Source organism: Podarcis gaigeae, assembly GCF_964106915.1.
Source record: "Podarcis gaigeae genome assembly, chromosome: 15".
Lineage (NCBI taxonomy): Eukaryota > Metazoa > Chordata > Lepidosauria > Squamata > Lacertidae > Podarcis > Podarcis gaigeae.
The window spans coordinates 42,445,614-42,471,796 of NC_139692.1; the positions used below are offsets into that span (position 1 = coordinate 42,445,614).

Genomic DNA, 26,183 nt, shown 5'->3' on the forward strand with positions numbered 1-26,183 from the left:
CCTGATTAATGACAGACCTGTATAAATCTCTGTATTACCTTTTCGGTGGGTGGCACGAGGTGTGAGCTTCAGCCATCCTCTCGGTTTAAAAAACACACACGAAACTTTAAGACCTGTATGCGGAACAATACTTAAATTGGTTAGTTAATTCACAGTTGAATTAAAACGTGCTCAACAGATTATTTTGAAGGCCGAGGATAAGAACTTGTGTCCCTGTTCCCCACCTGGTTGGCGAAGACTGACTTTCCTGTTAAGATACCCAGAGTGTCTTTGGTCAGAGATTACCTCTGATCAGGAGCCAAATGCAGCCCCCCCCCCAGGTCTGTCCCTCTGGCCCCCTGGAACTCTCCCCAGGCCACGCCTCCTCTCCTCAGGCCACGCCCCTCACCAGCCCGGCTTCACACTCTCCTTGAATGGTTTTGCCTGGCTGGGAATGTGTCCTTGGACTCGGACAATGTCCCTTGCTTGCCTGGATGGAGGGTAGAGAGAAAAGTGTGTGAGTGACTATATGCAGTTACAGGGAACCAGGCAAAGGGCCTTCTTGGTGGTGGCACCCACCCTGTGGAACACCCTCCCACCAGATGTCAAAGAGAAAAACAACTACCAGAGTTTTAGATGACATCTGAAGGCAGCCCTGTTTAGGGAAGCTATTAATGTTTAACAGACCACTGTATTTTAATATTTTGTTGGAAGCCACCCAGTGTGGCTGGGGAAACCCAGCCAGTTGGGCAGGGTATAAATAATAAATTATTATTATTATTATTATTATTATTATTATTATTATTATTATTATTATTATGTAAAATGTATTCTTCTTTTATTATTATAATATTTAATTATATCCTGACTTTAACCCAGACTGGGACTCAAGGTGGCTTACATGAATTAAAACAACCCGTATAAGATACCGAAAGCTAAAAAACATATGAAAAATATTAGTTAAGAAGTAATCAATCTAATTCAAACAATATTTAAAACAAATCTGTTAAAATACAGACAGTAAAAACAGCACAGAATTATTATAAGCCCTTTCCTTGAAAATAGCAGTCAGTTCCACAAAGCCTGCCGGCGGAAGGATAGCAAGCAGGGAGTCACTCTAGCTTCTCTAGGCAGGGAGTTCCAAAGCTGTCTTGGGGCAGCCACCAAGAAGGCCCTCTCCTGCATCCCCACCAAGCCTGCCTGTGAGGGAGGCAGGACTGAGAGAAAGGCCTCCTCTGAAGATCTCTGAGCCCAGGGAGATGTGAATGGGAGTGTTCTCTCTTCCATCTAGTGGCTGACATTGCATGGTAAAAAGCTCCCTTCCCCCCAGATAAATAAACGTATCAACAGATGCTGCAATTGTTAAGCACGGGCGGGACACATTGTGTTTTTGTGTCTTTCCCCAGTCAGCCTATCCTTTTGCCACTGAACTATTTTTGGCAAATTCCCTTCCAACTCTTTCCTGTTTCTCTCTCTCTCACCCCATATTTCCTTCCTGCTCTGTAGTAAAGGACAAGGGAGGCTCTGACTTCCCGAAAGGTCAAAGACGGGTGTGTGTGGCTGTTTTTTTATTGTTCTAGCAGCTGATCACAGTAATTTAGTTTTCCTGTTTTAGAGAAGTGGTGCCGTTTTAAAAAAAGCGCTCTGCATTTCTGTGGGACCTGCCATTGTGCAGGACACAGACGAATTGGCCGCCTTCACCGTGTGAGTCTGCTTGGCAGGCAGACAAGTCGGAAGAGGCTCCTTATTTTTCCAGGGTTGTTGTGGTGGTTGTGGTTTTTTTGCATCCACAGTTAGCAGATACTTTGCACTTCAGGATGAATCATAGGAACATGAAAAATTGCTGTAAAGGTAAAGGTACCCCTGACCGTTAAGTCCAGTCGCGGACAACTCTGGGGTTGCATGCTCATCTCGCTCTATAGGCCGAGGGAGCTGGCGTTTGTCCACAGACATCTTCCAAGTCATGTGGCCAGCATGACCAATCTGCTTCTGGTGAACCAGAGCAGTGCACGGAAACGCCGTTTACCTTCCCGCTGGAGCGGTACCTATTTATCTACTTGCACTTTTGTGCTTTCGAACTGCTAGGTTGGCAACAGGAGCTCCCCTCGTTGCGGGGATTTGAACCGCCATCCTTTTGACTGGCAAGCCCTAGGCTCTGTGGTTTAACCCATAGCGCCACCCGTGTCACTTACACTGAGTCTAATCATTAGTTTGCCTGGCTTGGTATTGTCCGTTCTTTTGTTGTCTAGTTTCCAGAGTTTCAGATAGCGGGATGTTCCCAGCCCTACTTGGAGACTGAGCACAGGCAGTCTCTGAGCTGCCGTTCTTTCCCTAAATATAAAGTGAGATGCTATTCCTCATGCCTCTGGATGAAGCGACTGAATTAAACAGGAAGTTTCCTTAAACTGAGCCAGACCGTTGGTCCAACTATCTCACCTAGACATGACGGGGGTTGAACCTGGACCCTTCTGCATGCAGAACAGGTGCTCCCCTGCTCAGCCGAGGCCATTCCCTGCTCTTTTATAAACACACAGCCTGTCATCCCCGGGAGCTGAGAGGCAATCTGTTTCCTTGCATGAATGCAGCTTCTGGCACAGACTTTCCTCTCTACCCCCCCAACCTTAAATGGAAGCTCCATTCCCCCGCAGGGAAACTCTGAAGCAAGCCGAGTGATGGTGATGGCGAAGGGGGTGGGGAGAGGCATGGGAGGCAGGGAGTGGAGTAATCTCTTGCTCGGTTCCAGTAAATAATACATCAAGATGGCAGATCAGAAATGAAATTATCATTGAAAATGCAGAAGCACTGGCTAATAATCACATGCAGACCACTACGTTGTGTTTTTGAGTGTGTGTGTGCAGGGGGGCTACTTCTTCCCTCTTGATTAATTATGTAGACGAGAGAAGGTTGAGGTATCTTCTTATATTATTATTGTGCGGTTCCCAGCAATGCATGGATTATTGGGGGAGAGTTATAAAAACCCCTCCTTGATATGGGGCAGAGGGATTTGCTTTAATCAGCTTGGAGGACAAAGAGAAAGCTGCTTCCAAATGGGAAGGCACACACCTGGAGGGCCACCCCCTCCCACTGGCCCGGCCCCCATTGGTCATGCTGGGAGTTGGAATCCCGCAGCCCACAACTCTTAAGCTGTTTCAGCACCATGGTGAGTTCCAAGTGAGCCGCTTGCCCCACCAGGCAAGGAGGCCAGTGGTTTCAGCACCATGGAGAGTTCCGCTTCCCCCAAATGAGACAATCAGAAATGCTCTGCTGGAACTTTCAGTGTACAGATCTATATGCAAAAGAGGTGTCATTCTCCACCTTCCTCCCTTAAGAACAGAAGAAGCTATGGAGGAGCTGCCCCCCACCCAAAAAATGTTGGCGGATTTCATTATTATTATTATTATTATTATTATTATTATTATTATTATTTATACTCCGCCCTCCCCAGCCAAGACTGGGCTCATGGCGGCTAACACCAAATATAAAAACAATGCATTAGAATACAGCTTAAAAAAAAAAATTAAAATACAACATTAAAACATTAAAATGCAGCCTCATTTTAGTGGAAACTCAATCAAAAACTTTTTTGGGGATAAAAACGTCAAGTCTTCACCAAGGCTAATTATCCAGACTGGTCCTACATGGGCCAGAAAAAGCCAGGGAAGTGCCCAAATAGGAGTTCCAACACAGAAGAAGAAAGGAAAAAAGTAAGAGGGGGAGGGAATCAAATTGGTTCCAAGCCAAAGGCCAGGCGGAACAACTCTGTCTTACAGGCCCTGCGGAAAGAAATCAGATCCTGCAGGGCCCTGGTCTCATGAGGCAGAGCGTTCCACCAGGCTGGAGCCAGTGTTGAAAAGGCCCTGGCTCTGGTTGAGGCTAATCTGACTTCCTTAGGGCTCGGGACCTCTAGGGTGTTGCTGTTTATGGACCTTAAGGTCCTCCGTGGGGCATACCGGGAGCTCTCATGGTCCCTGCCCATTGCTCATACTGGCTGGGGGGCCAATGGTTGCCCCACCACAGCTGTGGCTGAAGCCTGGTCCATCCAGAGAAGGTACCCATGAGGCAGAGAGTTCCAAGTGAATGGCTTGCCCCAGCTAAGACTAACAGAAGAGCCTGGCTACTGGATCATGCCAGAGGGGTCTCATCTAGTCCAGCATCCTGTTCTCACACCAGGTAATGGGAAACACACAGAGGGGGTGCAAGAGCATTCCCCTCTCCCCCTCGTGCTAGAAGCATGTGGCTTCTGGCCTGGAGCCAGTAGGCAGCATCTAAAGCGTTCCCCGGCTGCGTGGCGCCAGGTCATGCCTCCATTAATGGGAGCTTATCTAGCCCCCGGATGATGCGGGTGAAGAAAGGAGCAAAATGAATTTCTTTTACGAGCCCATGTAGTATGGCGGGTGAGTGGGGGAGAGAAGGTGTTGGTTGAGGAAATGAATTACAGCTATGAATACCGAATGGAATCTCTAAATTACTGCGTGCACGTGAAATGTTCTTTTCCTGCTATTTGGGGGCGGGAAGGAGAGGGCTCATCAGGGTTCTTCTCGGGTGTAATTCTTGGGCAAAGTATCTGTGGACAGCATACTAAAGAGCCGAGAGATGAGAACCTCTCTATGTAGTAGAGTGTAGTAGTGGTGTAGTGGTTAAGAGTGGTGGACTCGTAATCTGGTGAACCAGGTTTGCTTCCCCGCTCCTCCACATGCAGCTGCTGAGTGACCTTGGGCCAGTCACACTTCTTTGAAGTCTCTCAGCCCCACTCACCTCACAGGGTGTTTGTTGTGGGGGAGGAAGGGAAAGGAGATTGTTAGCCACTTTGAGACTCCTTCGGGTAGTGATAAAGCGGGATATCAAATCCAAACTCTTCTTCTTCTATGTGTGGCAAGTGCACATAGGAACTTCTAAAAAGATGCAGATTCCACTGGCAATTACCAAGTGTTGAAATTATTGCAGTTTCCACTCCTTGATCCTTAAGTCCTGCTCCATCTTCTGCACTGTCAGGGGCTCAGGAGCAGAGGCACAGGGGAGAGAGGAAATGGAGAGCGAAGGGGAAGAATCGGAGGGCAGCGTAGGGGAGTATGAAAGTGGCCCGAGAGATTCCATGAGCTTCTCCAGCGAATCAGAAGATTCCCAGAGGGGGGCGCCGATGGCCAGGGCAAGGGGGGTCCCAGGGGGGACACACCAGAAGCAAGGGGCCAGTGGGAACTCCCAAAGCAGCAGCGGGAGATCAGGACCAGCTCCTCCACCAGAGCGTAGTGGGGGGGAAGAGTCCCATGTATCAGGGCCAGCTTCTCATCCAGCAGGGAGAGAAGGTGAATCAGGGCTGGCCACGCCTCTATCACAGAGTGAGGAAACGGAGGGGAAGTCAGGTCCAGCTAGCCTCTCCGAAGGGGGAAGCAGTGACAGGAGCAGTGTAACGGTCAGGAGGAAGGTTGCCGGCTGGGCGCGCGCGCCAAGTTTGAATGTACAGGCGCGCGGCACAGCAGGAAACCCGGATTGGGAACCAGGTCCTAAAGCCCGCCGGAGGGAGGGGGAAGACTCAGGGGACTCAGCGTCAGAAGAGTCTAGAAAGGGCAAGACCCCAGTGGACAGGCGGACCCAGAGGAGGAAAGAGCAAAGGAAGAGGTGGAGCAAGGCTAGAGTCTTAAACTGGTGTCAGGGGGGAGGAGATTCAGACGGAGCTTCAGCGGTCTAGAGTTTAAGACGTAGAGCTGCGTGCCGCGGCTTTGAAATCGAAACTGAACTTCAATAAAGAGTTTTGTATATAACAACGAACTGGCGTTGGTCCTTTGTGAGCTGGGACCTCGGGCAGCTCTGACATGCACAATAGCCTTCCTGATTTGAAACGTATTCATTTGTCTATGTTAAAAATGTATCTCCTGCTTTTCACCATCTAGCCCTCGAAAGCGGCTTTGCGACGATAAAAATACATGCAATGTACACAGAGGTGCTTCTGTTCTCCCTGACTGGCTGGGCGCCTTCTGCGAAGGGTGCATTTTAATTAAGGGACGTTCAGGAGCGGCCGACAGGGCTGGTAACTGGATCCGTTTAATCTATCAGCGGAGGCAGCGAGACGCGTCGGCAGCCTCTAATGGCACTTGTGTGTTCAATCTCTAATCCCACCAAGCATGTAATACATTTCCTATTAATGCTCAACTGCTGGCATCCTGATCACCCTGGGGACCGAGCGGCGGGTGAACCGTGGGCGATAGATTTAACGGCACGAAAGGGACTGCGAGAGGTGTGCGTGTGTTACAGGGAGTTGGGGAGCAAACCCGGGTCCTGATCCATCCTGTGTTCTGCTTCCTGTGAGACAAATAATGTTCTTTAATTATTCTGTGTAAGAACAAAAGGCGTTGGCCCTTCAGGCTCCTCTGCCTGGGCCACAGAACTCTCTCCAGGCCACATACTTCCACCTGCAGGTGATTCCCCTCTATGGCCCTTGCTTTGCACCATCCATGGGTACTTCTGCTGGGCTGGATATGCATCTTTCTATGGCTCCTCCCTTGGGATGCGGGTGGTGCTGTGGGTTAAACCACAGAGCCTAGGAATTGCCGATCAGAAGGTCAGCGGTTCAAATCCCCGCGACGGGGTGAGCTCCCGTTGCTCGGTCCCTGCTCCTGCCCACCTAGCAGTTCGAAAGCATGTCAAAGTGCAAGTAGATAAGTAGGTACCACTCCGGCGGGAAGGTCAACGCCGTTTCCGTGTGCTGCTCTGGTTCGCCAGAAGCGGCTTAGTCATGCTGGCCACATGACCCGGAAGCTATACGCCGGCTCCCTTGGCCAATAAAGCGAGATGAGTGCCGCAACCCCAGAGTCGGCCACAACTGGACCTAATGGTCAGGGGTCCCTTTACCTTTATTGCTCCTCCCATGTCTGGCATGTGGCCCCTGAAAGGTGGCCCAGAAGGGCTGGTGAAGGTCCCTACCCCTGGATTAAAAGAGGGGTACCTGCCTTTGCTGTACCTGTGCATTTAATGAAAAAGTGTTAAGAAATAAGGCTAATGGTTTTTTGTTTGCAGAAAGACCGGCTCAGCGACAGAGTAGCTGCTGTGCGTGCCGGACAATCCAGGTCCAGCCCCTAAAGAGGGTTTAATCTCCTGGCTCACATGTCCTGCCTCACCCCCAACCCAACATTTTCTTCCCCAGGTATTGTGTTAAGGGCTCAAGCAAGCCAATTCCCTCTCCCCGCCAGACACACCCAGTTGGGAACTCACTGAGTAGGAGACATTGTCAGGCCATTTGGGGGGTTGGGGTGGGTTTAACTTTTTTTGCTGTTAAATCATTTTTATTAAGTTTCCAATAAAAAACATCCAATTAACATATCAAGTCATAATCCAATAAAAATAAAAAACTAAAATAAAAAAGATCAAATTATCTTCCAAATTGTAATTATTAATTTTTGGACTTCCCATAGTCTGGACCTTGAAGCATATCTCCAAATCTCAATCCTGCTTCTCATCGTTATTTCCATATTTCTACATCTCGATTTTAACACTCTAAACTTCTTTGTCTCTGGCTCTGCGATTCTCAGTCATGTCAGAAATCCAGTGGCGTCGTGTGGGTTGTCAGCACCCGGGGCAAGGCAAGTAATTTGCGCCCCCTAACCCATGGATTTGCGCCCCCTAACCCGTGGATTTGCGCCCCCTAACCCTAACCCCCAGATATTGAGCCCAGTGCGGCCGGCCCCCCCTGCACCCCCCACGCTACACCACTGCAGAAATCATATATTGTTTCATCTGTCAATGTATGAGTTTAACTTTTTTTTAACAAGCAGATATAGAGGTAGAATTCCTGCCCACTGTGAATGTGAAAAATGCCTTCTTTGTTTTGAGGCCACCAAAATGATTGGCACGCGACCGTCCAAGTTTGGTATTAGAAGTGCTTGTGGTAGCGATAAGGATAGTCTTAACAGGGTGTGTGTGTACAAATGGAAGACGTTATCTTCTTCCTTGCCCACTCACCCCTTTGACCCTCTGACCCCCAGTTGATGCTGGGCTCCAGCTCCTGGCAGCCAGTATGACCAGTGGTCAGAGATGGCGGGAGTTGGGCGTCCAGCAAAATCTGGTGCTCTACAGAGCATGTCGCTCCAGCTTGTTTGAACCTCCCAGACCTGTCGACTTTTTACCCACCGTACTTATGACGGCACACCTCTTAATTTATTGGCTTGAAGCAGATAACCAGAGGGTCAACAAATGCTAATTGAACAGCGGCGCATCAGAGAGCCTGTGTGGTGTAGAGGTTAGAGTGCTGGACTGGGACCCCGGAGACCAGGGTTCAAATCCCGCACTCAGCCAGAAACTCGCTGGGTGACTTTGGGCTCAGGCTCTCAGCCTAACCTACCTCGCAGGGTGGTTGTGAGGATAAAAAGCGGGAAGAGGAGAACATGGAGGCAAGGGAAGTATAACTGTAACAATGAAAGTGGGTTTTTTTATTCATATTTTCAGACGAGTGCTGTGCTCTGTTCGGGGGGCTGTGCTCTCCTAGCCTTCAGCTCCCTCCTGGCTGTCATTGTGATCTTCCTGCCCAGTGGGCCGTGCGAGAGGAGGGTCTGCACCCTGGCGGGCTATATTCAGACAGCAGCGGGTAAGTCTATAAACCATCCTTTTTTTGAAACTTGTATCTGTGAGTTTAACTGGATCAACTGTTTACAGCAGAGAAGAGGGACCTTTTATATATGTGTAAATACACACACACACATTTTTATTGGTTTTTTAAAGATATCATTTCCAACAATCATATAACATAACTTCTTATCTTATACAATGTTTTAGACTTCCGTCAACACCTCTGATGATTTTTGTTCTTTATCACTTATTCTGCATTTCTTAATTTCTCTATTACTCTTAATCATCATTAACTAATAACTCTCCTCTTAGTCTTTCTTGCAATATTTCAAATAGTCCCCCTTACAGAACTTCTTGCAGTCCTACTAGCGAAATCTGTTCATTACAATTACTTTTCAAACAGTTTGTATCTTTACTCCAGTCTTCTAAGAATTTCTAGTCCCGCAGGTTTCTAACCCTTCCTGTTAATTTATCTAATTCTGCATAGTCCATCAGTTTCATCCACCATTCTTCTTTCGTCGGTAATTCTTCTGAGAAGGGGGACCTTTAGAATCCCGAAGGCCGTATTCCCTTCTGAGCAGCCTTCTGGGGGCCACATGCGGCAGCAGAGTAGGTGGAGCCAGAAATGTGAATCTTGCCTTGCTGCAGTAGGCTAGTTTCTACACCCACATTCACAAACCCCTCTCTCCATCCAGGCAAGGAAAGAGGCATGATAAGAGGTAAAAGGCACATTTCCAGCCAGGCAAAAACACTCAAGGAGAGGTGTGGCCTAGGAAGAATCCGGAGGGCTGGATAGAGAGGCTTGGAGGGCCAGAGGTTCCCCATCCCTGATTTAGCCATTTAATTTTCTAAAGAAGAATTTCAACTGTGTGGGTGTAGATACGTACATATCTATAGAACAATATATATCTTATATCTTATGTATATTTTTAAAAAATGTTTCCTATTTCCTTGTTGCTTTAATCAATTTATATTCACTGAATTTTTCCTTGAGCTTATTCCGTCTTTGCTACTGGTGTTTTTCTAGACTTTTTAAAAACATGTTTTGCTCCAGTGAACTAGAAACTTGGATGCGCCTCTGCTGAGAATATGTGAACCTTCTCCATGGAACACATAGTGGACTAGAAACTTAAATTTGCCTCGCCTTGTTTTACGGAGAACGCTCTCCACAGAGCGCTCCCTGTGGAAGGGAGTACATTTGCTCCTGCGATTCTTTGCCTGTTCTTCTTCCCATTTGCCCCCTGTGCCAGTAGATAGATAGATAAACCACAATGACATTGTTTATTTATTTTTGCTGCTTTTGCTGTTCAAGCGGAGACAGCGCCTGGGTTTCTTGATGAAGAAGACCAAAGCTAGCAGGTGGAGGGGAGGAGGGATGGGCGAGCGGCGTGAGGTACCCAAGAGTAGCCTTACGACCTGAATCCCAATTGATTTCAGATTATTACTTTTGACTGGAAAAGGCACTGCTTTTCAAAGCACCATTAATCCACAGCGAACTGAAATTAAGAGGCATGGTGCTTCCTGGGCCATGGTTTGTGCGCTGAGGCCAGGAAGAAAAGGCAGGGACAAACGTCTTAAATGACCTCATTAGCTTGATTATACATGGAACAGTAAATTCTCCTTTGTCAATCCAGCTTCCAGTTCTGTAGTCTGTTTACCACCAGCGCGGAATCTCTCATTTCTACCGCCCAGGGATCCTTTGTTTTATTTAGTTGCTGCAGTCTCTTTCCTCCCTTTTAAACATGGGGGGACGATGGCAATGGTGTCTGTCAGGGGTGACACAGCTTAGCTCCAGATTAAGGATGAGCAAATGTGTCACAGTTACCTACACCACTTCCCATTCCCCCCCCCCCCAATCTCCAATTCAGTTTTTCGCATTTCCACATCGGAAAGCCAGTGTGGCTGTAGTGGTAAGAGTGTTGGACTAGGATGTGGGAGACAGGAAGACTCTCATGAAAATTATTTAGCATTTTAGGGTGAGTTTCTCACAATACACGTTTTTCTATGCAGTTTTGACTAATATACATACAGTGGTACCTCGGGTTACAGATGCTTCAGCTTACATACGCTTCAGGTTACAGATTCTGCTAATCCAGAAATAGTACCTCGGGTTAAGAACTTTGCTTCAGGATGAGAACAGAAATCATGCGGCGGCAGCAGGAGGCCCCATTAGCTAAAGTGGTGCTTCAGGTTAAGAACAGTTTCAGGTTAAGAACGGACCTCCGGAACGAATTAAGTACTTAACCTGAGGTACCAGAGAGCCAGTGTGGTGTAGTGGTTAAGAGCGGTGGACTCGTAATCTGGTGAACCAGGTTCGCTTCCCCGCTCCTCCACATGCAGCTGCTGGGTGACCTTGGGCCAGTCACACTTCTCTGAAGTCTCTCAGCCCCACTCACCTCACAGAGTGTTTGTTGTGGGAGAGGAAGGGAAAGGAGAATGTTAGCCACTTTGAGAATCCTTTGGGTAGTGATAAAGTGGGATATCAAATCCAAACTCTTCTACCACTGTATTTTTTATGCAAGCAGTTTCCCCTAATACGCTTGTTTGTGTGAGAGAGAGTTTCACTAAAGTATACTCTTTGATGCACAACTCTCCTAATACATGCCTTTGGCTTGGTTGGGGTTGCAAAATATGACAAATGGTAGATTTCAAAGGGTTGTTGGGTTACCTTTCTTGCGTTGTAATGGGAAACTGCCTAATCTGCCGGTTTCTGAACCAATCTGCAAACAAAATTAAATTTCTCTCCCATCCTTAAGCATACTTCAGGTTGGTACCTTTGCACCAATGCCAGGAAAATGAAACTTGAGCATTTCGGAGCTTGAGTCTTGAGAATAGTCATTAAAAACAACAACAACAACCAAGCCAGTTTCTCTCCAGAGGGCTTTTTAAATCCTCGCAACAGTTCCCCAATCTTTTTGTTTAATTTTTTTTTAAAAAAGGATTTCTCCTACCCATCCCTATTTGGGCAAAGATGATTTGGAATAAAAATGTACAAAAATGTGCTTTGGAGTGTTGAGGGCAGCCCAAGGGCTGAAGGTAGCAAAGACCTCCACTTGGCCAGTTTTCCACCCTGGCAGGAATAATAATAATAATAATTTATATCCTGCCCTCCCCAGCTGAAGCTGGGTTCAGGAACCATTTCTCTCCTGTTTAAAAGAAAGAGCCCAAAAGTAAGCTGAATTTTAAATAAGGTGGTCTCCCAGTAACGTCACATGGGGTGTTTTGTTCTGTTTTTTGAGTGGGGAAGGGACATAGCTCTGCGACAGAGCCCTGCTTTGCAATTCCCAGCATATCCAGGTAGGGCTGAGAATATCACCTGCAGAGCAGCTGCCAGTCAGTGCAGACAGCACCGAGCTAGATAGACCCAATGGTCTGATTCAATGCAGGGCACCAGCCTGAAATCCCGGAGGGCTGCTGCCTGTCAGTGTGGACAGTACTAAGCAACAGGAGAGGAAGATCTGACAAAGGCAACTTCATCTACTCCTGAACCTTTGATTCAGAGCCATGAGGCCTGGAATCGTGGTTTATTTTTAGGCGAGGAGCTTTAGATCAGTAGGAGAACAGTTGCTTTTTTTGCAGATTCCATTGCTGGCATCTCTGGGTAGGACCGGGAATGTTCCCCACCTGAAATTCTGGCGAGCCATTGCCATTCAGTGCAAACTCTTCTGTACTGGATTGACCCAATGGTCTGTAATAAGACAGCTCCCTATATTCTCCTGGTGCGTTTATACTGTCCAAAATGTTCTGATAATTTTTTCAGAAATTATCATTGGCGGCATTTTTTCATCTCTGCCAAGCTAAGCAGTTGGCTCCTTACCTCCCTCGCCCTGACCTAGCCACTGTGATCCACACGACGGTCACCTCCAGACTGGATTATTGTAACTTGCTCTACGTGGGGCTGCCCTTGAGACTCACCCAGAAACTCCAGCGGGTGCAGAAAGCCCCGGCGAGATTCCTTACGGGGTCCTCGCTGCGAGATCACATTCACCCAGTGCTATATCAGCTGCACTGGCTCCCGGTGGAGTACAGGCCAGGGCACAGCCTGACTCCCTCCTTTGGCAATCTTCACAGAACTCTAGCCCAATGGTTGCCATTAATCTGACTTGAATTAATTTTATAATGAAATGATTTTAGAATGTTTTATCATTTTACTGTTGTTAGCCCCTCTGAGCCCAGCTTTGGCTGGGAGGGCAGGATATAAATAAATTATTATTATTACTATTATTATTATTAGTCCACATCTTGCTTCCCTCTGCTCCTCGTATTATTTCACCACTCACCGCTGTGTTGAATTTTTGATTGGAGGCATCTCAGGGCAGAGACCTGCCTTGTTGTATTGCATCTAAGCATCAGACAGACTGACGATGCTACTAAAACAGCTGAAGAATTGCAGTTCCCTCCTAACACACCTCCAGGAATAAGATGGACCTGCTGGATCAGGCCAATGGCCCATGTAGCCTAGTATCCTATTCTCACAGTGGCCAACCAGATGCCCTAATGGGAAACTAGCAAGCAGGATACAAGCACAACAGCACTCTCCCTCCTGCAACATAATAATAATAAAATAATAAAATATTATTTATACCCTGTCCTCCCTGGCCAGAGCTGTGCTCAGGGCAGCTAACACCAATAAAATCACAGTAAAAACATAATAGGGGGAAAAGAAAAGATTTTTTTTTAAAAAAAATACAGGTTAAAATGCAATTTAAAATGCAGCCTCATTTTAAAAGTAGCCAATATATCAAGACCATAAGGGCAGGGAAACATAAGGATCAGACTGAGTCCCAACCAAAGGCCAGGCGGAACAGCTCTGTCTTGCAGGCCCTGCGGAAAGATGTCAAGTCCTGCAGGGCCCTGGTCTCTTGTGACAGAGCCTTCCACCAAGTCGGGGCCAGTGCTGAAAAGGCCCTGGCCCTAGTTGAGACCAATCTAACCACTTTGCGACCTGGGACCTCCAAAATGTTGTCATCTGTGGACCTTAAGGTCCTCCGCGGGGCATAACAGGAGAGGCGGTCCCGTAGGTACGTGGGTCCTAGGCTGCGTAGGGCTTTAAAGGTCAAAACCAGCAACTTGAACCTGATCCTGTACTCCAACTTTTATTCAGAAGCATCGCGGCCTCTGACTGCGCTAGCAGAGCACAGCCATCCTTGGCTAGTCACCACCCATAGCCCTCTCCTCCTCAAAACAATTGCCTAATGCTCCTTTGAAGCCGTCCAACTTGGTAGCCATCACTGCTTCCTGTGGGAGCGAGTTCCATAGTTTAACTACGTGCTTCCGTTCTGCCTCCGGGCACTCCTTGCATCTTTCTCGGCCACCCACGGAGACGCCACATGGCATTCGCATATGGATTCCGCCCCCCTGTGCTAACTGGCTGTTGTCGCCAACGGCTTAATCCAATTCCAGGTCCAATAATCCTTCCCACTCTCTCCATCCCAAAATCTCAAGGGTTCCAGATGCATTTGTAGTTTTCATTTTCTTAAAAGAAAAGCAGCATTTTGCAGGGAGGGGGTGCCGAGGGAAGGGGTGATTCTAGCATCTGTCACTGCCTTTCTAGCGCCTCCTCAGAAGCTTCGGGGCTCATCTGAGAGAGATTTACGGGGCCGCTATGGATCACCGGCAAGTTGATAAGGCTGTCGTGTGGGAGGACTGCCATAAGCTGTTGCTTATGAATAGTAGCAACAACAACAACAACAACAACAACAACAGTAGTAGTAGTAGTAGTAGTAGTAGTAGTAGTTTCTAACACTTTCTAAATGGTATCTCCAAGGAGAGAAGTGTTGTGGTTTATGCTTAAAAAGACACCCCAGAGTTAAAGGCTGTTTGAAAATTAGCATAGGAAGCTAATTTAGACGGAACCAGAGCATTGATCCATTTACCTCCATGTTGCCAACACTGACTGGCAGCAGGGTTTCAGCCAGGGAGACTTTCCCCAGCCCTACCTGGAGATTCCACCAAAGATTGATCTTGAGACCTTCTGCATGCAAGGCAGATATCCTACGGCCCCCCCGCCATAGTGAACTGTGACTGATGCAGTAAAGAAGTAGGTTTTGTCTTGCAGTTCAATGTGCAAAAGTGGGTTCACTGTTTCCTCTCCCCTCCCCTGAGAAGCTAAGGAGGACCAGTAACCCCACGCCCAGTGTCAGTGGATCACAGCTCTCATCGTCCCTCCCCATTGGTCATGCTGGGACTGTGGGTCTCTGCAAACTCTGTAAGGCCCTGAGTCTCCCACCATTGTTGTGGCCGAAGCCTGATCCACCCAGAAGAGGCACCCAGGTAGCAAGGTTTTATCAGCACCATGGAGAGTTCCATGTGAGCCACTTGACCCAGCTATGACAACCAGAAGACCAGCTGCTAATCAGGCCAAAGGAGACCAGCATCCTGGACTCCCAGTGGCCAACCAGATGCCCCAATGGGAAGCCCACAAGCGAGGAGTGAAAGCAACAACCCTTTTCCCCTCGAGGTGGCCAGCAACAGGCATTCAGAGGCATGCTGCCTCCGACATGGGTGGCAGAACATAAGAGTTGTTGTCGCTGGCAGTCACCCATAGTCTTACCCTTCGTGAACTGGTCTATATAAGACTGGCCTGGTGAAAGCCTGTGATTATCATTATTTGATCTGTTTGTGGGCAGGACTCCGTCTCCCTCCCCCCCCCTTGCCTCACCTCCCTGAAAGGAGCGGGCATCCTGCCAACAGCTGCTCTGAAGCTCTGCCAGGTAAGCATTTACACCCTCAAGGGGAGGACAGTTGGCAGGTTGCGCGTCAATCCCTGCATCTTTACGGACCCATTGGAGAGCAAGTTCAATTCCCTTCCCTTCTCTCTCTCTCTCTCTCTCTCTCTCTCTCTCTCTCTCTCTCTCTCCCTCTTTTAAAAAGCCCTTGCCTGTAAAAAGGGCCTTCCTGAAAGCTGGCAGCTCTTTGGATTCAAGAACCTTTCCTGCGTAGCTTTTAGTTTTAAGGCAAAGCCATGCCATGTCTCTCTAAGTCTCTGGTCCAAAGTTCATCGAACCCTGAAGCAGCCTTCCATCTCGATTCAAAATGTGGTCCTGTTGTACCCAAACATAAGACGAAAACTCAGCTTAGGAGCCGTCCTGCGAAAGTTGCCTATCGCATGTGAAGAGGTGTCCCAATTGTGCGGCGAACAACAGACCTCTTTCCAAAATGCTTGTTTTGCTGTCCTCCGACGCAACACCCGTCTCTCAGCTGCAGAGAAGCAGTCTCTGCCCAGGGGCCGTCATGTTGCAAGCCTCCGCAGGGATGTTGTGCATTTGCTTAATCCTCCCTGCTCATGTCTAGAAGAATATCTGGCTGGGGAGGTGTTTAATGTAAGCAGATTGCAGCCAGCTCTCTTAAGTAGCTGCCACCCAGTCAATAGGATTACCGAGGTGAAGACTGTTCAATAGGAGGGCATGTGGCTTTCACCACCGTCTCCCTAGTTCTGACTTAATTGGATTTTTTTTGGGGGGGGGGGGAGAGGAGAGACAGGATTGACAAGGGCACCCCTTCTGCAGGGAACTCTCTTTCAGGGAAAGTATTCCCAGCTGTTTTGCAAGCCAGTTGGAATATCCAATTGGGACTCCCCGCAAAGGTTAATTAAAAAAAGATTACACAACGCTAACCTTTTTTTTTAAGTAACCTAATTAAATTCCCTAACTCTGGGTGGCTTTTGTTGTTCCCCTTGCAAAGTTCTTCAGGAACTGGAGGATACCCTGGCCAGCAGTTATCAGGCTTAACCTGATTAGGTTTGAGCCTCAAGGCAGACAGGCTGATTGCTGACGCCAGGGGTCTGTGCCCCGTGGAACTGGGTGGGAAAGCAGACTGGCCCAGCTAATCCATTTAACCTCCTCTACCCCCAATATGGAGGGATTGGCTAGAGAGGGCCTTTCTGTGGCTGTGCAGCTGCTATACATATGCACCAAGTCGGACTATACCTCCCTTCTACCTCTGTGTGCTACCTGCTCTGACTGGCAGCAGCTCTTCAGGGTTTCAGACAGGAGTCTCTTTTCTCAGCTCTGTCTGGGGGTGCTGGGGACTGAACTCAGGACCTTCTGCATGCAGACTCTCTCCCTTCCATTCTCTTCTCTGAAATCCTGGAGAGTGGCTGCCAGTCAGTGTAGAGAATAATAAGCTAGATGAGGCAAAGAGCACCCTGCCCTGTGCTCCAGTCTCTTAGTCTGGCATCTGTGCAAATGATGGATGTTAGGGAATGTGTAAATTGGAGTTTTTGCCATAAAAGAAACCGCCTTGCAAACCCTTGAACATCCGGGGGGGCCTACAGCAAAGCGTTGCTCCTGATAAGGGTCCCAGTTTGTTTGCTTTGCCCTGCTCCAGTATACTCCATTCCTTTGCTCCTCTCACCTGGCTTTCCATCCCTCCCAACCTGTCGACATTAAGTGACCTCTGGGCATGCTGTGTACTCAGTTGGGCTATTTTGGGGTTCTCTCCCCTGCACTTCAGGTTTTGTGGGCGGGTTGGTACTTCTGCAAACCTCGGGACTCAGCAGATCCTGTTGATACCCTCCTCTTGCACACGGAGGGCACTGCTTTGGTGACATAAGCATTGGCACACACACACCCCAATACATCAGAAATAGTGCACCTGAGAGAGGAGAGGGAGCTATGGCTGCATCCCTTGCCCCATATGATGGATGGTGCTGAGCCAGTAATTGACTATACTGTTGTTAAAGAGGCTGACAGCCCTATCCAAATGGGACTAGAGGGGAGGGTGCTGTGCTGCCTGGTGTCAACTCTGAGTTATAGGAGGGAGAATCCTCTTAGGCTCAAGTGCGCAGCAGCTATAAACAATTCCCTATCAGAGATCAGAATTAAAGCTGCCAATTATTGCAATGCCTTTACACAAATTCCAGTTCACACGTCGAATACTGTGTACATTTATGGTCGCCTCAACTCGGAAAGGATATTGTAGAGCTGGGAAAAGCTTCAGCCCAGACGATCCAAGGCCTGGAATGACTCCCCTGTGATGGAAAGTTGCAGTGTTTGCAGCTTTCTTGTCTAGAGAAAAGGGGAATAAGCAGAAATCTGATAGAGGTGGTGTACAGAAGGATGCCTATTGTGGGCAAAGTGAGCAGAGAAAAGCTTTTCTCCTGCACGATGCTAGAACTCACGAACATCCAATGAAGCTGAACATTGGAAGATTCAGGACAGGCAAAAGAAAGGGCTTCTCCATGCAGCACATTGCTAAACCGTGGAACTCACTGCCACAGGATGCAGAGATGGCCAACAACTTGGCTGGCTTTTGTTGTTGTTGTTTAGTCGTTTAGTCGTGTCCGACTCTTTGTGACCCCCTGGACCAGGCCCTCCTGTCTTCCACTGCCTCCTACAGCTTGGTCAAACTCATGCTGGTAGCTTCAAGAACATTGTCCCACCATCTCGGTCCTCTGTCATCCCCTTCTCCTTGCACCCTCCATCTTCCCCAACATCAGGGTCTTTTCCAGGGAGTCTTCTCTTCTCATGAGGTGACCAAAGTCTTGGAGCCTCAGCTTCAGGATCTGTCCTTCCAGTGAGCACTCAGGGCTGATTTCCTTCAGAATGGAGAGGTTTGATCTTCTTGCAGTCCATGGGACTCTCAAGAGTCTCCTCCAGCACCAGAATTCAAAAGCATTGGCTGGCTTTAGAAGAGGTTCAGACCAGGGGTCGGCAACTTAAGGCCCATGGGCCACTTGTGGTTTAACCAGCCGTTTAACCAGCCCATGGATCCCCGCTGCCCACTTGCTTGGCTCCCGTGTGCCGCGCTAAACTCTGCATTCTGGGAATCAGGAGTGGGGAGGGTTGATCTTGCTCTCAGGACCTGCTTGTGGGCTCCCCATCTGGTTGGCCCCTGTGAGAACAGGATGCTGGACTAGAGGGGCAGATCAGGCCTGATCCAGCAGAAAAAATTCTCACGGGTGTCTAGCATTTTGTGGACCAGTTGAAATCTGCTCTTGTGATTTGTTTCTGCCCCCTATCTCACATCAAACACTTTGCCAAATTTGAATCAAGGTGTGGTGAAAATGATTGCCGTTGCTCCATTAAGGAAATCTAGTTGGTGGTTGAGGATGTGTTGATTCATCCCTTTTAGGGTTTGGACTGGCCTGGGCAGAAGCGGGACCCTCCTCCACTCAGAGGAGTGGAATAATAATAATAATAATAATAATAATAATAATAACACTAATAATAATAACAATAATAATAATAATTTTGTTCTTTATATGCCTCTCATCTGACTGCGTTGCCCCAGCCACTCAGGGCGGCTTCCAGCAAAATATAAAAACACATTAAAACATCAAACATTAAAAGCTTCCCTATACAGGGCTGCCTTCAGATGTCTTCTCAATATTTAGATGGCAGTTTGTTTATTAATTTATATCAGAGTGGGGAACATTTTTAGCCTGGGGTGTCTCTCATACCCGCCATGGGCCAAATTTGCAAGGTGAGTGGAATTAAACCAGGCAGCTAATTAGACACACGAACTGGAGGATTCCAACCCTGGTTTTTTCCAAAAATATGCTACCTAGTACCAACAAAGGCTTGTAAGTCAATCCAACTCGTAAGCTCATCGGGGCAGGGCTCTATTTTTGCACTTAACCCTGTCCCATAAAACTGAGTGCATGTTGATAAACGTAAGCCGCGGCTCGACGGATTTGCATCCGCAACAGTGCCACTGTGGCGCTGCAACAGAGAGCCTGCGTGCCAGGGGAGCCTGGGTGAAAGTGGCAGGTGTTGATCAGGGCTCCGTGGCGACAGGAAACACTGGGAGAGGTTTGGAGCAGGCGGAGGGAACGGAGAGAGGAATTTAATGGGTGGGTGGAGAGTGGCCCATCTGTCACCCATGACAGCGCAAGGACTGAACCCGTGATTCATTTTTTGCCTTGATAAATATATTAATCAGAGAGGTAATTGAACCAGAATGGCTCTTGACGGGTGGCTTTCGGGAACCAACAGCGAGCCGGTGCGAAGTGTGGCTCAGGGGGTGGGGAGGGAGGGAGTTGCTGTGGGGCAGCAGCCGCCACCTCCCGTCTCCCTATCCCACCCTATAGCCTGCAGGGAGTGGGAGCATACCTCATCCCCCCCCCCAATATATATTTTTTGGCTAATGTGTTAGGTGCTGTTCAGTTGTGCTTCGGCCCTTGACGTTTCTGCTGCGTACAATTTGAACAAACATGTGGCTGAGTAAGGATTTAGGAAAATGAGAAGCTGCCTTTATCTGGAGTTAAGCCCTTGGGGCATCTAGCTGGTGGTTATGTGCACTGACTGGCAGCAGCTCTCTAGGGTTTCAGATGGGGACACATTCTCAGCCCTACCAGCAGATGTTGGGGATTTAAGCTGGAGTGTTCTGTATGCAACGCAGATGCTGTCCCACAGGGTTCTGATCCTTTCCTTCAAAATAAAGCAAGAGTCTAGTCCTCATAGCTCTGAATGAACAGGTGACTTTCATATCTGCCTTATTTACTGCCTAATATGCGGAGTTCAATTGGCTCACCTAATTCAGTATTGCCTACACTGACTGGCAGCAGCTACCCAGGGTTTCAGGAAAGCTATGCATCTGTGACCTTGGAAGGTGGTGGGCTCTCCTTCATTGGAGTTTTCCAACGGAGCTTGGGTGGCCACCTGTCAGGGATTCTTTAGCTGTGATTCCTCCATTGTGGGGGGTTGGGCTAGATGACCATTGGGGGGCCCTTTCCAACTCTACCGTTCTGAGTCTATGAATCTTTCCCAGCTGTACCTGAAGACACTGCTAGATTGAACCTGGGACCTTCTGCCTGCCAAGCAGGTGCTCTTCAGCAACAAAAACCAAGACTCCAGTCCTCATGGTTCTGAATCAAGGGTGGGTTAAAGAAGGGGGCTGCTTTTTCCTGAGTCAAACCATCGAGCTCATTCCTGTCTACAGCTCTGAGTGTAGACAAACCCTGGAGATTTGCTGCCAGTCAGTGTCGAGAATACAGAGCTGGATGGAGCAATTCCCCAATTCAGAATAAGGTAAAGGTAAAGGGACCCTTGACCATTAGGTCCAGTCGTGACCGACTGAGCTTGCGGCGCTCATCCCGTACAGCTTCCGGGTCATGTGGCCAGCATGATTAAGCTGCTTCTGGCGAACCAGAGCAGTGCACGGAAACGCCGTTTACCTTCCCACCAGAGCGGTACCTACCTATCTACTTGCACTTTGATGTGCTTTTGAACTGCTAGGTGGGCAGGGACCGAGCAACGGGAGCTCACCCCGCCACGGGGATTCGAACCGCCTTCTGATCGGCAAGTCCTAGGCTCTGTGGTTTAACACACAGCGCCACCCGCATCCCCAATTCAGAATAAGGCAGCTCCTAATTTCAGGGAGCAGATATCCCTTCCTGGCCAAGCAAATTCCTGCTGTTGGGACTCCTTGTTTTTTGTAGAGGTTGGTGGTTTCAGAGCGATCCTCTCCCTGGAGTGAGCAAAGCTGTGCCAACCCTTCTAAGGGGCTACTGTGGTGGAGTCCTCAACAGCATTTCCTCCCCCTTGTTAGTAAAAATAGTGCTCTCCCAACTTCCTGTTTATGCTTCAACTCCTGTGGCAGGTCTGTTTTTATGCGGCTGCTGGGAAGTGACGCTGTTCCTTCTGGTTGTTACAAAAGGACATCTCAAAACTCACGTTCAGCTGCCTCCTCTTGTCTCCTCCAAATAGCCATTCCCTACTCTCTCTTGGATCCCAGTGGTGGGAAGTCTGGGATTCAGTAGAATGAACTTCACACATGCGCTGAGACCCATACCTCTCTCCCTGCATTAATTCACGAGGGTTGTATTTAAGGCCCTGCCTGCAGTATATATTTAAAGGACTATGATGCCATTTTAAACAGTGGTTCCACAGTCAGTCCTGTTTGTGAGGGGTGTGTGTGTCTCCTAACAACTCAGAAGTGTGCATGCACACGAAAGCTAACACCAAGAACAAACGTAGTTGGTCTCTAAGGTGCTACTGGACATTTATTTTATTTTTATTTTTTTATATATACTTAAAAAAACTGGAATTCTCAGGAGTCTTAGAGGGAAGGCACAGCTGCTCAAAGCTGTGATACGGCTTAAAATATATAGAGCAGAAGGGGCCTCAGTTTTACTTCAAACAGACCCTAGCTACACCTAAGTCATGCAGGGATCTCAGCTAAAGCATCCGTGACAGAGAGTCACCCAACCTCAGCTTAAAAACCTCCAAGGAAGGAGAGGCCACAACCTCCTGAGGGAGCCTGTTTCACTGCCAAACAGAACGTTCTTCCTGATGTTTAGTCAGAATCTCCTTCCTTCTCACTTGTAGCCACGGGCTCAAGTCTACCCTCCAGAGCAGGAAGAAACAAATATGTCAATAAATTGCTCCCATCATGCCTGGTCAAGGCCATGAGGCTGACAGGAGTTGGTGTCTAGCAACACCCACAGGGTCATAGGTTCCCCATGGCAGATTTTGGGGAGCTGGGGCTTGCTGCGAAGAGGTTGAACAGAGGAGAGGAGAGGGGAAGAGTGTGATATCTTCCCAAACTGCCTTCTGCCTGAGGGAACGTTTCCTGGCCAAACACACCTCCAGACGTCTCTGCTGTTTCCTTACAGCTCTCACAAATGCTGCGGCTTCTGCCTTCCTCAAAGTGGGTGGCAGAGAAATATCTACCGCTCCCTTCTTTTTCTTGGGCATGGTGTGTGTGTGTGTGTGTGTGTGTGTGTGTGTGTGTGTGTGCCCGGTTCTTATGCCAGACTGCCTCCGTTCTGGGCTGCCTTCCAGAAATGCAAAGGGCTGCTAAAATTAGTTTTTGAAGGAAGATGGTATGCTTGCATGTGAAACAGAGTGATGATGGTAGGGTTTTGCCACATCTTAAAATCTAGATGCAGCTGCCTTTCCCTCCCTCCCCCTCCCATCCTGCCATTTAAATTTTTATTAATTTTTTTGCACATCAAAATAAGACGGGCACAGCTTTTATTTCTTTTTGGCTCTTGGAAAGAATTGAATAAGCAACATGGGCAGGTTTCCTGTTCCTGGCGTTGGCTGCCTTGCAACATCTGGGCAGCTGCAGGCTCCCTGCCCTGGCTTTACAAGAACAGGCAAGGTCCAACAAGCCAGCCAGCTGTTTCCAAAATGGTTCAGGCGGATGGCTCTGGCAACCTCAGAAGCAGGCCTTTTGCTGCTAGGCCCTATAACTAAAAAGGTAAAGGGACCCCTGACCATTAGGTTCAGTTGTGACCGACTCTGGGGTTGCGGCGCTCATCTAGCTTCATTGGCCAAGAGAGCCAGCGTACAGCTTCCGGGTCATGTGGCCAGCAGGACTAAGCCGCTTCTGGAGAACCAGAGCAGTGCACGGAAACGCCGTTTATCTTCCCACCGGAGGGGTACCTATTTATCTACTTGCACTTTGATGTGCTTTCAAACTGCTAGGTTGGCAGGAACAAGGACCGAGCAATGGGAGCTCACCCCGTCGCGGGGATTCGAACCACTGACCTTCTGATCGGCAAGTCCTAAGCTCTGTGGCTTAACCCACATCGCCACCCGCGTCCGATGCCCTATAACCTGCATGTGAATAGACACTCCGTCCTCATTTGTGGCATTCTAGTTATAGGCCCTATAACTAGAATGCCACAAATGAGGATGGAGTGTCTATTCACATGCAGGTGGGCCACTGTGAGACCAGGATGCTTGGCTAAATGGGCCTCCCATGGCCTGATCCAGCAGCCAGGCTCTCCTGTGTTCTTATGAAACATTAGAATGCAAAAGATCCAATGAATGCGTCAGTCGATGGATGATGGTACCCAGCCCTTATCAGAGATATTGGACCGTCTTCTGTCTGTACCTCTGTATTTTGTTTTGCAGCCATTAATTCTGCCATTGATGCATATATTCTCATAGGATACCTGCCCATAATGTTCGGAGGTAATTTATTGCCTCCAATATCTTCCAGAAATACCGCTACCAGAGCAATCCCATATTTGCCTTACCCTTGGGGGTGGGGGGAAGCTAATGTGCCATAATGGCTGCTGTATCCCATGCTTGCTCAGGTGTTGGGGGTGCGGGGACAACAACATAGGTAAAGGTAAAGGGACCCCTGAGCATTAGGTCCAGTCATGGCCGACTTTGGGGTTGCAGCGCTCATCTCGCTTTACTGGCCGAGGGAGCCGGCGTACAGCTTCCGGGTCATGTGGCCAGCATGACCAAGCTGCTTCTGGTGAACCAGAGCAGCGCATGGAAATGCCATTTACCTTCCCGCTGGAGTGGTACCTATTATCTACTTGCACTTTGACATGCTTTCGAACTGCTAGGTTAGCAGGAGCAGGGACTGAGCAACGGGAGCTCACCCCGTCACGGGGATTCGAACCGCCGACCTTCTGATTGGCAAGTCCTAGGCTCTGTGGTTTAACCCACAGTGCCACCCGCGTCCCTTATGGGATACCCGCTGTATCCCATGCTTGCTCAGGTGTTGGGGTTGCGGGGACAACAACATAGAGAACCGCAAATGTAGCAACACACAACCAGTCCTTTGAAACACCACCAGTGCCCACCAATTGGGGATTGTGCCATTGACGTCGCTCGCAAGCCGCCCACTCACGGAAGGAACCAATGAACTTGCAATGGCAACAGACACACACACACACACACCCCAACATGGACTCTCACACCTAGGGGCAAAGGAGGAGTCTGTTTTACCCAGATTTATACGCAGATTTAGGCAGTTTGGACCCAACTGAGTTTTAAATCGCTTTTTGTGTCAAGCGCTCACTTACGTCCAAGCCACTCGTGTTGTTAGTGAGTCCGATTATAATTGGGTTGTAGCCAGCTACGTTTTACTTAGAGAGGACCTATTGAAATGAATGGGCCCAGGCTAGTTATGTCCATTGTTTTCAAAGGGTCTGCTCTGAGTAGGGCTACCATTGACGATAACCCGTAAAATGCTAAATTACATACATAATAGGTATAAAAGAGTCAAATGCTCTATTTCTGCAACGTGATTAATTTGTTCCGTCGCCCTCAAAATTTGCCACCACCTGCTCCTAAATACCCCCCCCCAAGTGCGCACTTCCACAGCTTCTGAACACGAAGGGGTTATTTTTCGCTTTGCCCTAAATACCCCGCCAATGGCCAGGCGCATGGCTTTCGAGTTCTTTGCAAAGGATTCTGGGTAGGCTGGCCGAATATCAAAGGCCTCTTTTGTCCAATATGGCTTTCGAAAGCTGGACCCATCATTCTCCCGGCTTTTTTTCTTGGCAGACGAGGAAGGGTTAAGCCTGGATCTCCCCCCCCCCCCCCGTGACCTTGGTGGAGCAGTCGGATTGCTTTGGGAAGCCAGTAAAACCGATAAACCCTGTTGCCTTCTGATAGGGATATAAAAAATATAATTACTTCAGCGGTGACTTATGATTCAATGAAAGCAGAGCCTTCCCCCCCCCCTCTCTCTCTGCCCCCACCGCTCTGGTTTTCTTTTATTGAATTATGCAGTGGTATTCCTCAAAGACCGTTAGCAGATGGCCGACTCCGTCCAGGCGTTTAATAGGTTGAATTACTGCCCTTTGGAGAGAGTCTCCCTTCCAACCAAGGTGGATTAGAATGCCATTTCCACCACACACACACACAGCCCACCCCCAGCGAGTTCTGTTCTTCTGGGTTGCCCTGCCGCATGTTTACAGCAGCGAAGAGAGGGCGCTGCCGTCACCGCGTTTTACGGAGAGAAAGGTTCACGGAGCGAATCCTACCGGGGCGTCGGACTGGATCGTTCTCTTTACAGCGGTGCTTTCACGAGGGCCCTGCGATCATGCGTGGCTGTTTTGCAACTCCTGTTTTGCAAGGAACGGGATGGAGGGGAGAGTTATGGGGGGAAAGAACCCCACACCAGTGAGATATTCAGAATGGGGAGCACTCCGTTGTGTGTTCTGGATAATAGCAAACTCAGGTGGCAAGTGCCAGTGGGAACGGAGCCGAAATACAGTGGTACCTCGGGTTAAGAACTTAATTCGTTCCGGAGGTCTGTTCTTAACCTGAAACTGTTCTTAACCTGAAGCACCACTTTAGCTAATGGGGCATCCTGCTGCTGCTGCTGCTGCTGCGCTGCAGGAGCACGATTTCTGTTCTCGCCCTGAAGCAAAGTTCTTAACCTGAGGTACTCTTTCTGGGTTAGCAGAGTCTGTAACCTGAAGCGTCTGTAACCTGAAGCGTCTGGAACCCGAGGTACCACTGTAGGACTCTTGAGGAACAGGAGGGAGGAATCGGCAGGTTCAGAGTAGCCCTGAGGGTTGGAGAAGTGTAACACTTAAAAAAATAAAAATAAATGAAAAGGGCAAGAAAAAACTGAAAATTCAGCATGCACAACAGCCACGGCCAACCCCCAGCATAACTCAGTCCCTGACTAGTTGTGCGGCAGCTAGACTGGTGACTGGGACTGGCCGCCGAGACCACATAACACCAGTCTTGAAAGACCTACGGTACAGTGGCTCCCAGTACGTTTCCGAGCACAATTCAAAGTGTTGGTGCTGACCTTTAAAGCCCTAAACGGCCTCGGTCCAGTATACCTGAAGGAGCGTCTCCTCCCCCATCGTTCAGCCCGGACGCTGAGGTCCAGCTCTGAGGGCCTTCTGGCTGTTCCCTCACTGCGAGAAGCCAAGTTACAGGGAACCAGGCAGAGGGCCTTCTCGGTGGTGGCACCCACCCTGTGGAACGCCCTTC

The 26,183-nt window shown here is 48.7% G+C and overlaps 1 protein-coding gene across 1 annotated transcript in view; it reads left to right on the top strand.

Annotated features, from left to right (window-relative positions):
* LHFPL7 (LHFPL tetraspan subfamily member 7) overlaps positions 1–26,183 on the top strand; it is an 83,946-nt gene that overhangs the window by 11,559 nt on the left and 46,204 nt on the right. The window contains exon 3 of the mRNA XM_083715268.1: positions 8,416–8,554. Coding sequence (XP_083571394.1) covers positions 8,416–8,554 — 139 coding nt within the window. The remainder of the gene's footprint in view (positions 1–8,415; positions 8,555–26,183) is intronic.